This window comes from Phoca vitulina, unplaced genomic scaffold, assembly GCF_004348235.1.
Source record: "Phoca vitulina isolate PV1807 unplaced genomic scaffold, GSC_HSeal_1.0 scaffold3, whole genome shotgun sequence".
In the NCBI taxonomy this organism is placed as follows: domain Eukaryota; kingdom Metazoa; phylum Chordata; class Mammalia; order Carnivora; family Phocidae; genus Phoca; species Phoca vitulina.
The window spans coordinates 27,500,352-27,514,516 of record NW_022589706.1 but is presented as its reverse complement, the minus strand read 5'-3'; the positions used below and the strand labels follow the sequence as shown (position 1 = coordinate 27,514,516).

The 14,165-nt window shown below is 40.9% G+C and overlaps 1 protein-coding gene across 3 annotated transcripts in view; it reads right to left on the bottom strand.

The window, feature by feature from the left end:
- The window catches only part of WDR19 (WD repeat domain 19), a 122,473-nt gene that overhangs the window by 63,038 nt on the left and 45,270 nt on the right, over nt 1–14,165 (bottom strand). For all 3 annotated transcript variants that reach the window (XM_032400209.1, XM_032400207.1, XM_032400208.1), the window contains exons 15-20: nt 13,706–13,855; nt 8,645–8,792; nt 8,238–8,442; nt 5,643–5,802; nt 5,334–5,444; nt 2,598–2,707 (exon numbers count right to left, since the gene is read on the bottom strand). In XM_032400209.1, the coding sequence (XP_032256100.1) occupies nt 2,598–2,707; nt 5,334–5,444; nt 5,643–5,802; nt 8,238–8,442; nt 8,645–8,792; nt 13,706–13,855 (884 nt within the window). The remainder of the gene's footprint in view (nt 1–2,597; nt 2,708–5,333; nt 5,445–5,642; nt 5,803–8,237; nt 8,443–8,644; nt 8,793–13,705; nt 13,856–14,165) is intronic.

The following is a 14,165-nucleotide window of genomic DNA, read 5'->3' as shown; positions in this document are numbered from 1 at the left end:
TATTGAAAGGATCAGCGTAGACATAAAGGAACACTTAGGATTACAGTATTGGCAGCCCTGGTTCTTACTGAGATAAAAAGTATTATACATAATATAAATAATAATAATACTCCCATAACTGATGTTAACATGGATCTTCATATCCAGAAGACCTATTTATTATCTTGTTTTGATTATCTGGGACAGAATGAATCCTGTGATTTGTGGCTAAGACCCATTTGGAGATCCATCTTCTCTGAAAATGGCATTATCTGAGACCTACCTGATCTCCACCTTACCAGTTGAGGCAAGTTATCCAACCTCGCTAAGCCTCACTCAGTTTCCCCACCTGTTGGTGTACAAGGAATTTTTTGGAAGAGAAGCCATTCTGCTGTTTAAGAACTTTGTTTTGGACAGCCCAGGCTTTGTGGTCAGCAATGTTTCTAAGTGGAAATTTCTAATATTTGGACCCAATTATGTCAACACAGCTAGGGATGTTTCTTGACAACAGGGATAACAGTACCTCCATCAGGAGCTGAGGTATTCCTTGGGCAAGCCCAATTAGGAGAGGCTAAGTTAAAATTTCTGAGCAGTCACTTTATTTTTATGTTATTTTAGCTTACTCACTTTATTATTATCTTATTTTGGAACTCTCATATGGATCTAGCTGATCAGTCTACTCTCAGACTAGAGAACTAAATCCTCCCCACAGGTGACAGACTGCTTTGACCTAATCAAGGTCTTGGATGCATATGAAACAGACGTGGAATTGAGCACAGGCCTGGGATCTTAGGGGTCAAAGTCAGAGCAGGTGGCTACTGGGATATTTGATGATGATGAGATCTACCTACTTAGTTACTATGATTACAAAGGAAACTCTTGATTGTTGGGGACTGGGGTATGTGTCTAGATCAGAGTCCAAAGAGCAGTGAAAGTTTTGGGAATTGGTGGCTAGAAAGTGTTGGAAGTTAAAAAAATATCAACAACAAAGCATTGGCTTTCAACTGGCCTCAGCTCATCCAACTATAATAAGACAAAGTTTGAGTTTGCTACAAAAGCTTCGATTTCCTCCAAAAAAGAGAAAATAAACGTCTTCGGCATGGTCCAAGGGTTTACTAGGTTGTCTGTGTTCTGAGAGGATATGGTGGGTCATCTCCCAATATAATGACCCTTTTCCCTTCAGCACAGAGGTTTTGTGCTCTAAGACCCTGTCACTACTCTCAGGATAGAGATGGAGAGCCAAGGCACTGGGAGGCTTGGCCTTTAGGTTATGCACTAAGATTGCAATTTTCCCTTTTTAGTATACGAAGTTACCTTTTTTTTTTTGAATAAGATTTTATTTTTAAATAATCTCTACACCCAACATCGGACTTGAACTCACAACCCTGCGATCAAGAGTCACATGCTCTACGAACTGAGCCAGCCAGGTGTCCCTACGGAGTTACTTTTTAAGGGGCCGATATATGACAAATTTAAATTGAGGTTGACTACAAAAGAAATAAAATCTCTAAAAAGTTTTTATTTGCAAAACATAAAGTTTCAAATAAGGTAGCATGGTTAGAAATGAAAGACTACTTTTTGACAGAATGATTTCTACAGCTATAGTTTGGGTGTCAGTACTCTCAATGAATCCAGTCTGCTGAAAATAAAGTAGAACTATATAAAAATATTTTTAAAAAACCATTAGAACCATATTTTCTTTGTTCAAAGACCAATACTTTTCCACATTTCACTATTTTTGAAATTGGAATGTATAATAAATGTCAAAAGAAACTGTCCCGTTGTGATACAGTTGTTATTGTACGTACCTGTGTGAACTTGATTTGCAAGTAAATTATTCACTTGAATTGGTAGCACTAACTATGGCTGCCTGTGAGCTTAAAACTGGATCTTGAATGCTTCTAAAATCACACTTTTATCCTGCAATGAAATATAAATCTACAGTCTGTCAATTAAGACTAATCACAATTAAGACTGTCGAGCAATGAAGAGCACCAGAAAACTCCAAAGCTCTTGGAATAGATTGTTTCCCAAGGTAGGAGAGATTTGTGAAGCCTATTCATGCAGCATGAAGGATTATTACTCAAGCGCTGAATAACCACCTGTGAAAAGCTTCTGGCTTGACTTTCAGCCCTAATTTTTATCCATATGCAATTGAATTTAAAGAGAGAAAAACTGTAATTTTAAGCAAACAGAAGATGTAGACCAAATTCTATGTTTTTTTTCAATATGACTTGAAATTACACTGCAAATCCTCAAAGTGTTCAAAAAGGTCAAGATCATGAACACAGGCTGTGAAAAGCAGTCCGTCACCCCAATGTTAGGTGTAACTGTCGTTGGCCAAGTGTGATTCAGAATAGTATCTAGACAGACTCTGAGGGTAGGAAAGGCTTACACCCAGACTTCAATTTTGATGCTGAAGATCAAAGTGGATAAAGGCCTGGACAAGCCTTCACTAGTGAGAAAAGACATTTTTTTTGGAAGTACAAATAATACAGCTTTTTACCCCTAACAAACAATTATTCAATCAATGGAGGGCCTTCTCATTAATGGCAGTTTGGAATTGAAGATACTCAGCAGTTAGCGACCGACTGAAAAACATAAAGAGAAGGACTTACGTGAATTCAAGCTGAACGGCATATTCTCTTGATAGAAACGGCATCTGGTCTGGGGCCAGCCGCTTTGCCAGTTGCAGGGCACTGTCCCAGTGCTGTAAGTCCCTTCTCATCTGCCGGGAAGAGAGAGAGACCTTAATTCCAAATGAACAAATTACTCTGCGTAGTCACCATACAATGCTAGTTTTACTGGAAGTGATCAGAAAAGCTTTTTGTTTAAAAAGTGGAACTTGACCTTGGCAAGGATAGTATATTACTCGAGCATACATTCTCAGTGGGAGTGACAGAGCTCCCACAAGGGTAAAATTAGTTCTTGGAGAGCAAAAACACCTTACTATTAAAATGGTCTATGGTCCGGGCGCCTGGGTGGCTCAGTTGGTTAAGCGACTGCCTTCGGCTCAGGTCATGATCCTGGAGTCCCGGGATCGAGTCCCGCATCGGGCTCCCTGTTCAGCAGGGAGTCTGCTTCTCCCTCCGACCCTCCTCCCTCTCATGCTCTCTGTCTCTCAGTCTCTCTCTCTCAAATAAATAAATAAAATCTTTAAAAAAAAAAAAAAAAAAAAAATGGTCTATGGTCCTCCAAAACTCAATCCTACCTAACAAAATATTATTCTTTAGTATTTCATTTTTACCGATAGGAAAAAATTAAATTGAATTAAAAATCAATCCAATCAATTAAGATTAATTTTTCTTATTAGAGGGGAGATAATAAAAAAAATGAGAAATACTTCACTATAGGAATTGATGTGTAACACCTGGGTGGCTCAGTCAGTTAAGCGTCTGCCTTTGGGGTCCTGGGATCAAGTCCCACATCAGGCTCCCTGCTCAGTGGGGAGCCCACTTCTCCCTCTGCCAGCCACTCCCCCTGCTTGTGCTCTCTCTCTGACAAACAAATAAATAAAATCTTTAAAAAAAAAAAAGGAACTGACTTTATTTCCTGAGAAAATCTGAAGCTATATCACAACACGAATAATAGCAAACATAAATATAAAATGTGACTGTGTCTTTCTTCCTGGCTCCTGTGGTCTTTTATCTTCATCTGGCACACAATTCCAAACATAAACTAATCACTAAAGAATCTTTTAGAGTTCATTCCTCACTTTATTCACACTTTGTAAAGAACTAATAACAGCTAACATTTTTCAACTGCTCTTCTTTGCCAGGTACTATTCAAGGGCATTAGCTTGTTTACTTTTCCTAATTGGGCCTTTTGCAAGGAACTTTTCCTGTACCCATTTTAGAGATCCAGAAACTGAGGCAAAGAGAGGCTAGTTTTATATACAAAGTTATACTGCTGGTACCTGGCAGAGCTGAGCGGTAGGGCTGTGCCTCTGACCTCTTTACCTAGCTAACTCCTCAGCCTTCAAACTGAGGTTAAAGGAATGACAGGTGCAATCACCCCTCCCACTGGTAAGTCATCACCTCAAATCCTTTACAAATCTGGTAGCACACGGCAAGTGTTCACAACTAAATGCAGAAGAATTAAGGTGACATTTTTGCCTTCATATTGCAGTCATAGTCCTACTTCAATGTGTACCAGTTCAAGTTCTGAAAATTTCTCAGGGTGTCCTCAATTATTGCAAATAATATAAAATTAAATTTTTTTGTTAAAATTAGTTCAGTTCACTTAAAATTTAAAAATGAAAATTTGCTGTAGGGCAATGTGAAAAAATGAGGTTGTAAAACTAATAGCAAATATGTTTTCAAAACACCTCCTCTATGTAGTTGTGGAAATGCTGATTTGAGGTAGGATAACGTTAATGACAATAGCTACCACTTTGCATCTTTACTATTTTTTAAAAATATTTTATTTACTCATTTGTCAGAGAGAGAGCACAAGCAGGGGGAGTGGCAGGCAGAGGGAGAAGCAGACTCCCCACTGAGCAAGGAGCCCGACACAGGATTCAATCCCAGGACCCCAGGATCATGACCTGAGTCAAAGGCAGCTGCTTAACCGACTGAGCCACCCAGGCGCCCCAGCATCTTTACTGTTGATCAGGCACTGTCGCAAAAGATCTAGCCTCATTTTTAAATCTTTACAACAACCCTGTAGGCCAGATATTGTTACCCCTACTTTAAAGAAATGGGACCCAGGACACAGAAAAATTAAATAACTTGTCCAGGGTGACACAGAGCTGGGATCTGAACCCAGACATGTCAAACGCTAAAGTTCCTGTTCTTAATTGCTACTCTATATAGCCACTTTGCCCTTGCATTGAGCTAGGTCCTTCCCCCTGTTCTAGTCCTTCCCCTGCAATGCTCACCTCTGGGAAACCAAGGTCCTCGGTCCACCTCCTAACACAGAAGAGAATCTCATACACCAAGTAAAAGATACATGTAACCTCAGTTTCCCCATTTGGCAATAGAGAAAATAACTATCTCCTGGGATTGTTGTGAGGGTTAAATGAGTTAAAATATGTCAAGTGCTTAGAAAAGTGCCCAGCACATGTGGGCTCTCGATATAAACCGTGGCTGTTTCCATGTGTGTGCATTTTTGTAAATTACATAATCTGTTCTCTTCGGACACAGTGAGACTTGAAATTATTTGGTAACATTACAATAACATGCCTTTTATGGTTCCGCAGAACACAGAATGAAAGTATTTCTGAAGTTAATGAATACTCAGGGGTCTTAAAGCCGAAATGTCTAAATTCCAGGAGGCGGAAGGCACGTGGTTTCCGGTGCTGAGAAATGCTAACTACGCAAAGGGGATTTTCCCATCCCTATCTGCTGCCATACCTCCAGGGCAGCAATAGGACAGCTGGATGCAAGGTACAGGTCCTGAGCCAGGTTGAAATCACTAGTAAACATGGCAAGATGTCCTGCCAGAAGATTGTAGTCTTCTATTCCCTATAAATAAGAGCAGTTTTTATGAGAAGAAATACAAGGGTTTCATTTTTTTTTTTTTAAAGCCTTTGCTTAGTAGGAAGTGGTAAGGTTCTATCAATTAACTTGCTGAGTTAGGTAAGATTAACCACAGAAACGTAAAATGATTGAATAAATACCATTTAAAGCCTAATGTAGTAATTCTCATGAGCTGCTGTCTACCTTTATCTGTTCCAAGGACATCACCATGCCAACATTTCCAATGGTCCGATAGACGCGGATTGCAAACTCCACTTCCATGTGATGGAGACAAGCTCTGGCCAGCTCATTCCAGGCAGCGTGATCATCCAGAAGCTTGCACATTTCCCAAGCATCAGAAAACCTAGCATTTGAATATATCGGTTTAATCAGGGAGCTCTACTTGCCCCCTAGTTCGCAATTTTCAGGTTATATATAATTTAAAGTTAGGTCTTAATTTTTGCAAAACATTTCTTCATCCGTAATCATCATTTCCAAGTTATGAAAAACTACATAAACTTTTCTTCCTTTATTGTACAGATAAATGTTTTTTCTTGGGTGCCTGGGTGGCTCAGTCTAGGTTAAGCTTCTGCCTTCGGCTCGGGTCATGATCCCAGGGTCCTGGGATCAAGTCCCGCATTGGCCTCCCTGCTCCACGGGGAGCCTGCTTCTCCCTCTGCCCCCTGCTTGTGTTCTCTCTCTCTCAAATAAATAAAATCTTTAAAAAAGATTTTTTCTTGAATTTCTTTTACTAATCTGAATCTAATCTGTGTAACCACCCTCCCTTATTAACAACTAACTCTTTTTGTTTGTTTATTTTTGGGTTTACTTCACACATAGGTGAAAATTATTTCTGTTCTCACATAAATCTAATAACAGTACTTTACTCCTATAGATTTGGAAATTAAAACAGGGGCCAGCAAACTATGGCTGACAAGCCAAATCCAGTCAGCTGTCTGCTTCCGTGACCCAAGTCTGACTGGAACAAGTCCACTCAGCCCATTTTTTTAGGGATTGTCTTGGCCGCTCTTGTGTTACAATGGCCGACTTGGGTAGATATGAGAGCGATCCCATGGCTTTTAAAGACTGATATGCTCACCATTTGGTCCATAACAGAAAAAGGCTGCTGACCTCTGGTTTAAAACATGACCATAAATGCCAATTAAACTTTCATGCTACATCAATGCATGTATTACATCTATCCATCTAGTCACCTACACATTTTCCCACCCAACGCGCATTTACTGAGCTCCTATTTTGTGCCAGAAACTGTGCTTGGAACCAAGATACAAAGATCAAACACACAGTCATTGTCCTTCAGGCGGTCATGACTGGGGAAGGTGGAAGAGACAGTAAGTCAATGGATGATCCTGACACAGTGTGATAGAGGTAACTGTGCGCTTCCAATACGTGAATCTGTGCCAAACGCTTTGCATAAATTCTCTCACTGGATTACCCTAACAACCCTACCCACTAAGGAATATTGTCGTTTCTCCCTTACAGATGAGGAAACGTGAAGCTTAGAGACCTCCCAAGACCATCACGCAGCAGTAGGGGGAAAGTGCTCTAAACCACTGTGTCTACAGAGCCACCCAGGCACCCAAGAAAAAACATTTATCTGTACAATAGAGGCCATCAGCCCACCAGGAAGGCCTCTAACCCAGGCTGCCAGGGGCCAGGGGGCTGCAGGGGAGGCATCCTGGAGCAGGAGATGGCTCAGGTGAGTGTGAAGAAGGCAGAGTTACTGCAGACAGACATAGAGGAAGGGCATTCTGGGAAGAGAAAGCTGTATGTGTCAAGGCAAAGAACCATGAAAAGTATCACGTTCAAGCAGCCAGCAGAACAGAGAGGGAGTGGAGGAAGGGATAGTTGAGGCTGGTATTAAAGCAAGTGGCCAGTACGTCATACTGAGGTCCCCGAGGAGGAGGGATTTCTTCCTCAAGCCAAGGGGAAAGATCTCCAGCAGAGAGTGAGAGGATCAGACTGGTATTTTCAAGTGTGGCGAATACATGAGTTTGTCATGAGGCTATCAGCAGAGAGCAGTCGGGGAGTGGTTACCTTATACGTTATTCTGAGTGAGGGCCTGAGTTAGTGGGAGAGTATGGGGCGAGAGGAGGGTGCAGGGAGAAGAGGGTCTGGTGTGTGGGTGTGTTGGGACATGTGTACGTGGGATTAGTACTGGGGGAAAAGAAGGGACTGGGGAAGATGAGTTGTTTTAAAGAGAGCAAGTGTGAGGAGCTCATGGACTCCCAAACACAACTGGTAGGCAGTGGTAAATACAGCTTTAAGTGGAAGATACACGTTTTGGAGTCAGCCTCTTGTGAATGCTACTGAGGCCAAGTAAGTAGAGGAGATTCATTTAGGAAGAATAATTAGAGAAGAGAAGAGGGGGCTCATGGGACCCTGAGGAACAGCAACATTTAAGACATGGTCAGAGCCACAAAGGAAGACTCACAGCGGCCATAACAGGTAAGAAGAAAAAGCAGAAAAAGGAAATCCCAAGCAAGGCAAAACCAAACTTCTTAAGTTGACATTAGGATACTGTTGAAAATTAGGCTTATTAGAATTTCACAGTAAGTGTGCTATTTGGGTGATGAGAAACCTCTCTGTTCTGAAGGGCTTAGGACAACAGTACTTCCTTTAGAATTTACACACATTCTCATCCCCGTGATCTTATCTGAGCCTCACAATAATCCTGTAAACAAGGCCAATACTATCATCTCCATCTACTTTCATAGGATATGACCTTTAAAATCACAAAAGCAAATGAGAACTCCTGAGAAGTGTTTGGAGTCCTACCTTTTGAGCATTAAAGTCTGCGTCAGCATTTGCTGCAGCTCGTTAGGCCCCACATCTTTTAAACCGTCCAGGAACTTGTGGGTGCTCAGGTAGATGTTGTTTATTTTTCCACTCTGTGTCTGGCAAGTTAGCTCCCCATTATACAGCAGCAAAGGTCTATGAGAGAAGGGGACTTTGGTGCCTCCAGCCAAGATGACCTTGGATCCTAGATTGGAAAACAGACATCTTAAGGCTAAAAGTGGATCCTCAGCACATAAATCAGAAAGGAATGCTTTATGTAATGTATGGGGACTAACATAACAATAAAAAAATTAATTAAAAAAAAAAGCAAAAAAAAAAAAAAGAAAGGAATGCTTTAATTTCATTGTCATAGAAATTTATTTACAAACAAAAAAGTGATTAAGTACCTTGTATCGTGTCCTTGTGAAAGACGTAAGTGTACACCTTATCATCATCGTAAGCAAGAAATACGCCTTTATCCATCGGCCAGTTTTCCCAAAGAACACCTTTAATGGTTGGTGAAAAGTCTGGAATCTCATAGGTAGCATCATTAACCTACAAAACAGGATTTACAGATCTGCCCCACGTCTGCACTGAAATTGTCCTCGCCGGCCTTGGTAGGAGCCTGTTTGCTGCCTTGGTTGGTGTAGCTTTCCCACCGCATTCACCCCAACAACACTCCAGCCATAGCAGGAAAGAAAGTTCCTTTTCCTACTCCTGTACTAGATCCCACTTGAAAAAAAAAAAACCCTGTGGTTTGTACGGCAAATCAAGACTTTTATCTAAAACTTGGTGCATTTTCAGGAAAAAAGACAAGTCTGGACACAAAATTTCAGCTTAAGAAAAAAAAAGGCTGAAGTTGCTGAAGACAACAGAAATTTAAACTACAAACACACTTGTGTTCAGAAAATTTTCAATACCTGGTATAGAAATGTTCCAGCTAGAGAAGAAACGAATTAATTCATACATATTTGAAAATCAAATAAACTCCACTAGGTCTATTTTATTTCAAAAGCTTCTCTAGAATGCATTCCAATAAATATAAAATGTACTGTTAGTGTTATAAGCTATTAAAAAAAAAATCAATGCACATATTCCAGGGGCCTCGGCAGAGAGGCTTATATATACACTGAATGTGAAGCTGAGAAATGCCCGCCTCCTCCCTACCCCATCTTGCTCTCAAAACAAGGATGAAATGTAAGATTCTTGCAAAGAATAACTAATACTATAGAGCTGTGCTGTCCAATACAGTAGCTACTATTTCACAGCCACATGTGGCTATCTGAACATTGCAATGTGTCTAGTCTGACTGAGGTGTAAGTTCGAACTATCTACCAGATCTCAGGGAGCTAGTATGAAAAAGAGGGTAAAACATCTCATTTTTTATATTGATTACATACTGAAGTAATAATATTGGGTTGAATACATTAGCATTAATTTCACCTGTTTCTTTTTATCTTTAAAAAAATGTGGCTAGCAGAAAATTTAAGATTATATGTAGTTCTAATTATATTTCTATTAGATAGTGCTACTTATCAGGTATTATGCTAATTACTTATATATTGCAACCTCATTTAATTCTAACTTTATACTGTACAAGATAGGTATTCTTTTTTTAAAGATTTTATTTATTTATTTGAGAGAGAGACTGCAGAGTGGGGGGGCGGGGAGAGAGAGAGAGGGCACGAGCCGGTGGGGGGGGGGGCGGGGCAGAGGAAGAGGGAGAAGCAGACTCCCTGCTGAGCAGGGAGCCTGATTTGGGGCTCCATCCCAGGACCCTGAGATCATGACCTGAGTTTTAAGTCAGGAGCCTGACATGGGGCTCAATCCCAGGACCCCAAGATCATGACCTGAGCCGAAGTCAGACACTTAACCAACCGAGCCAACCAGGCGCCCCCAAGATAGGCATTCTTATGCCCATTTTGCGGATGAAGCAGCTTAGGCACAAAGAAATTTGCCCAAAGTCACACAGCTAGTAAGTTGAAGAGCCAGGACTTGGACCCAGCAGGCAGTCTGGCCCCCCAGTCTATGCTCCTAACCCCTGTGTGACACTGACCCTTGGTTGGTGCAGATGAGCACACCAGTGCCACCAGGCTGGGGGCAGAATTTTTTTTAAAAAGGTAACCATTTGTTGAGCACTTATCACATGGCAGGCACGGCACTAAACGCTTTATGGACATCGTCCCATTTTGTTTTTACATAACAACCTACAGAGTAGGTAGAACTGCACCCATTTTATAAACGGTGAAACTGGGACTCTGATCAAAGTGAGGGCTCTGGAGGAAGCCACCCTGGACTCAGACCACAGATGCCATTTTCCGTGTGACCTTGGACAAGTCACTTATCTTTTCTAACCTTAGTTTCTTCACCTATAAAATGGCCAATAGTATGAGTACTTGTTGGGGGTGCCCGACTGGCTCAGTCAGTAGGACATGTGACTCCTGATCTCAGGGTTATGAATTTGAGCCCCAGCTTGGGCCTAAAGTTTATTTTAAAAAAATATATGAGTATTTATCTCTGGGGCTGCTATAAGGATTAAGAGATACCTGATATATATGAGGAGTACTCAGCACAAAAATATTAGTTGTTATTATTACTAATCTTAAATCCAGGTCTGTTTGTCTGTCTTCAGAGTCCATGTGCTTAATTTCCACACCCTACCTATTGATGAACTTCCTGTAATATATCATGTCATCCTTAATGGGCTTATAGAGAGTGATGGGGTACAAGGCTGTTATATTAGGGCGTCTGTAAGGAAAAATCACCTCTCCCAATTCTCCTGTATAATGTCAGTCGCTTCCTTACCATATACACAGTGAGGAAAAACTGGTTGAATAAACATACATATGAGGGAACCTGCATGTAAATATAAGAACTTTAAAGAGGAATAGTGGTCATCTGAATAGTTATATATTTTTTTCTTTTTTTTTTTTAAAGATTTTATTTATTTATTTGAGAGTGAGAGAGAGGGAGAGCCTGAGCAGGAGGGAGGGGCAGAGGGAGAGGGAGAAGCAGACTCCCCACTGAGCAGGAAGCCCAACGTGGGGCTCGATCCCAAGCATCCTGGGATCACCACCTGAGCCAAAGGCAGACGCTTAACCGACTGAGCCACCCAGGTGCCCCTGAATAATTATATATTGTCATATATGTACACCACAGAAACAATGTTTCTCTCAGATTCACTGAAGTGGAGTAGAAGAGTAAGCTGCAGTAGTAACATGCTACGACAGGGTGAGTGATCAAATGAAATCAAATGCACGGCACTCTGGGCTGGAGGCCAGGGGCCTCCTCCTGTGCCCTAGGCGGTGAGGAAGGCTCTGCACCACAAGCCCGCCTTCCCCTTCCCTGCCCAGCTCACCTTACCTGTAGAAAGACTGAGCTGGTGTTATTTACAAGAATTCACTCCTGTAGGCTCCATATTCCCCTCAGATATCGGCATATTCCCCTGGGATATCTAACCTAGCAGTGAGATCTCACTTTGGATAAAAACAAACAGCCGCCCACAGGTTGGGTTAGAGAGGGCCTGTGCTCTCACACACTCAGGCTTTTGTGTGGATTTTGTTTCACCACGACATTTTTTTCTTAACACATAATGGAGCTACAGGTTAGAGTTGGAAATAGGAGTGGGAACGGGCAGCAGCAAGTGAGATAATTCTGGAACTGGAGGGGTTTAAGGGTGGTAAAGCAATAAAGAGGCGGGGCTTTAGCTAACACCTGCTAAATAGCTACCACGTGTCCGATCCTGTGTTTGGAAGAATCAACTCACTGAAACCTCACAGCAACTCAGTGAGGAAGGTCGTGTAGCCTCTTTAAGAGAAACTGTCAAGGAAAGGAGGACTGTAAAACGTGAAAGAAAAATGCATCAACTCGTTCAGACTGCTCGAACTCCTCACCCTTTCACTAGAGGTCAGGCCCCAGTTCTGCCTTAACTCCTGTCAGTCCCTGATTTTCCCGCCTGCCTTCTAGGTACCCTCAGCAGCAGCTTCCATATGTGCTGAGCCCACGCAGGGGAGCCGGGCAGCTCGGACGGGAGCCCTGCTACAGAAAGGGGATTTCCTGATCAAGTAGAAAGAACTCAGGGTTATCTTCCTATTTATGTCATTTTTTCCTCATTTGTTCTGTGACTGGGAGAGAAATGGGTTGAATGAGAATTGGCACATTAGGAATTTTGCTTAAATAATCCAGATGCTCCTGTGGAAAACTGTTATATTTATCAAAGATAACAAAGATTTATCAAAGATAAAAAGAGAAAAAAAGAAAAAAAGGAAGAGAAAGAGACAGACAGGAAGGAAGGAAAGGAAGAGAGAAAAGGAAGGAAGGAAGGAAGGAAGGAGGGAAGTCTCAGTATCTAGTGAAGTGGACAGTGAGGGGAAAGCGGTCTCCACTGAGCGGCAAAGCACAGACACCAGGGGAACAGTTACTAAGATGTGTCTGAGAGGGGTGCCTGGGTGGCTCAGTCGGCCAAGGGTCTGCCTTAGGCTCAGGTCATGATCTCAAGGTCCTGGAACCAAGCCCCGCATTGGGCTCCCTGCTCAGCAAGGAATCTGCCTCTCCCTCTGCCCCTCCCCACCCTGGTCGTGCTCTCTCTTTCAAATAAATAAATAAAATCTTAAAAGAAAAAAAAAGATGCATCCGAGAACAGCTGTAGGCTATATGAACTGTGACCAAGAACATACTAAATCATTAACTGAATATCAAAAGTAAGTAAAGAAAAAATCCAAGTATAGTAAATGATGTAAAAACCCATCTCCTTTTTCTAATTTATTTTAAAAAACAGTAAGGGATGTATAAAAATAAGAGTAACTGATTCTAAAAAGGGTCCATCTGTTTTTAATCTATCTTATTCAAAACTACCTTTTCTTTCTGTTCAGGATCATTAAGGCAAGAGGAAAATCAAGTGAGGTGGGCAGAAAGGAGTCCCTGACCTCTGAAGCTTATGGCATACCTGGAGAGAAAAGTCATTTAAATCAAGACATACTGTAACATTTTCCAGTAAATAAGGTTAAAGTGGTACAGAATATAACTATTATTCCATTTAAAAAATCTTTCGGGGGGGCACCGGGGTGGCTCAGTGGTTAAGCGTCTGCCTTTGGCTCAGGTCATGATCCCAGGGTCCTGGGATCGAGCCCCGCATTGGGCTCCCTGCTCAGCGGGAAGCCTGCTTCTCCCTCTCCCTGCTTGTGTTTCCTCTCTCGCTGTGTCTCTCTGTATCAAATAAATAAATAAATAAAACCTTAAAAAAAAAAAATCTTTCTGGGACTGACACTATGAAGAACTGCAGAATAATGGAAAAAGTTTTCTTGATGTAAATAATTGTAAAAATGGATCACAAACATGATTTAACGAAGTACTCTAATCCTTGAACTACTTAAGAAAAAATGATTTTATATATAATATACATTAAAAACATTTTTCTTTGTATATTACATTTTAAAAAAATGAATGCTTAAGAAATCTTCCAGACTTACTGGACAGTAGACAAATCCATCACTTTTTTCATCAATGAAAACTAATCTGGTCCCATTTGGATCAGGAAAAATCTTTTTCACACCAACAGGATGTCGATAATCATTAACAAATTGCCAGTCTTCAATATAGAAATACTGAATAACACCAGTCTAAAAAAAAAAATCCAGTAATAGAAATATAAACATTGTCAAGAAAATACTTTAAGCACTTAAACACACTTCCAATTTTAAGAGAAAATGTACCATATTTTTCATGCAGGAAGAGTCTAAAACTAATATTTACTATATGTAAAGGTACAAATCCAAGAAAGTGAGAATGTACATGTGATTCAACAGTAAGTTCTAATATTCTTAGTGATATTAAAGCATAATTGATTTTCAGATTTTCCACTTATAGGAAATATCCTTACTGTTTCAGAATAACTTTCAAATCATGTTATTTTTAAATATTTTTCCTGTT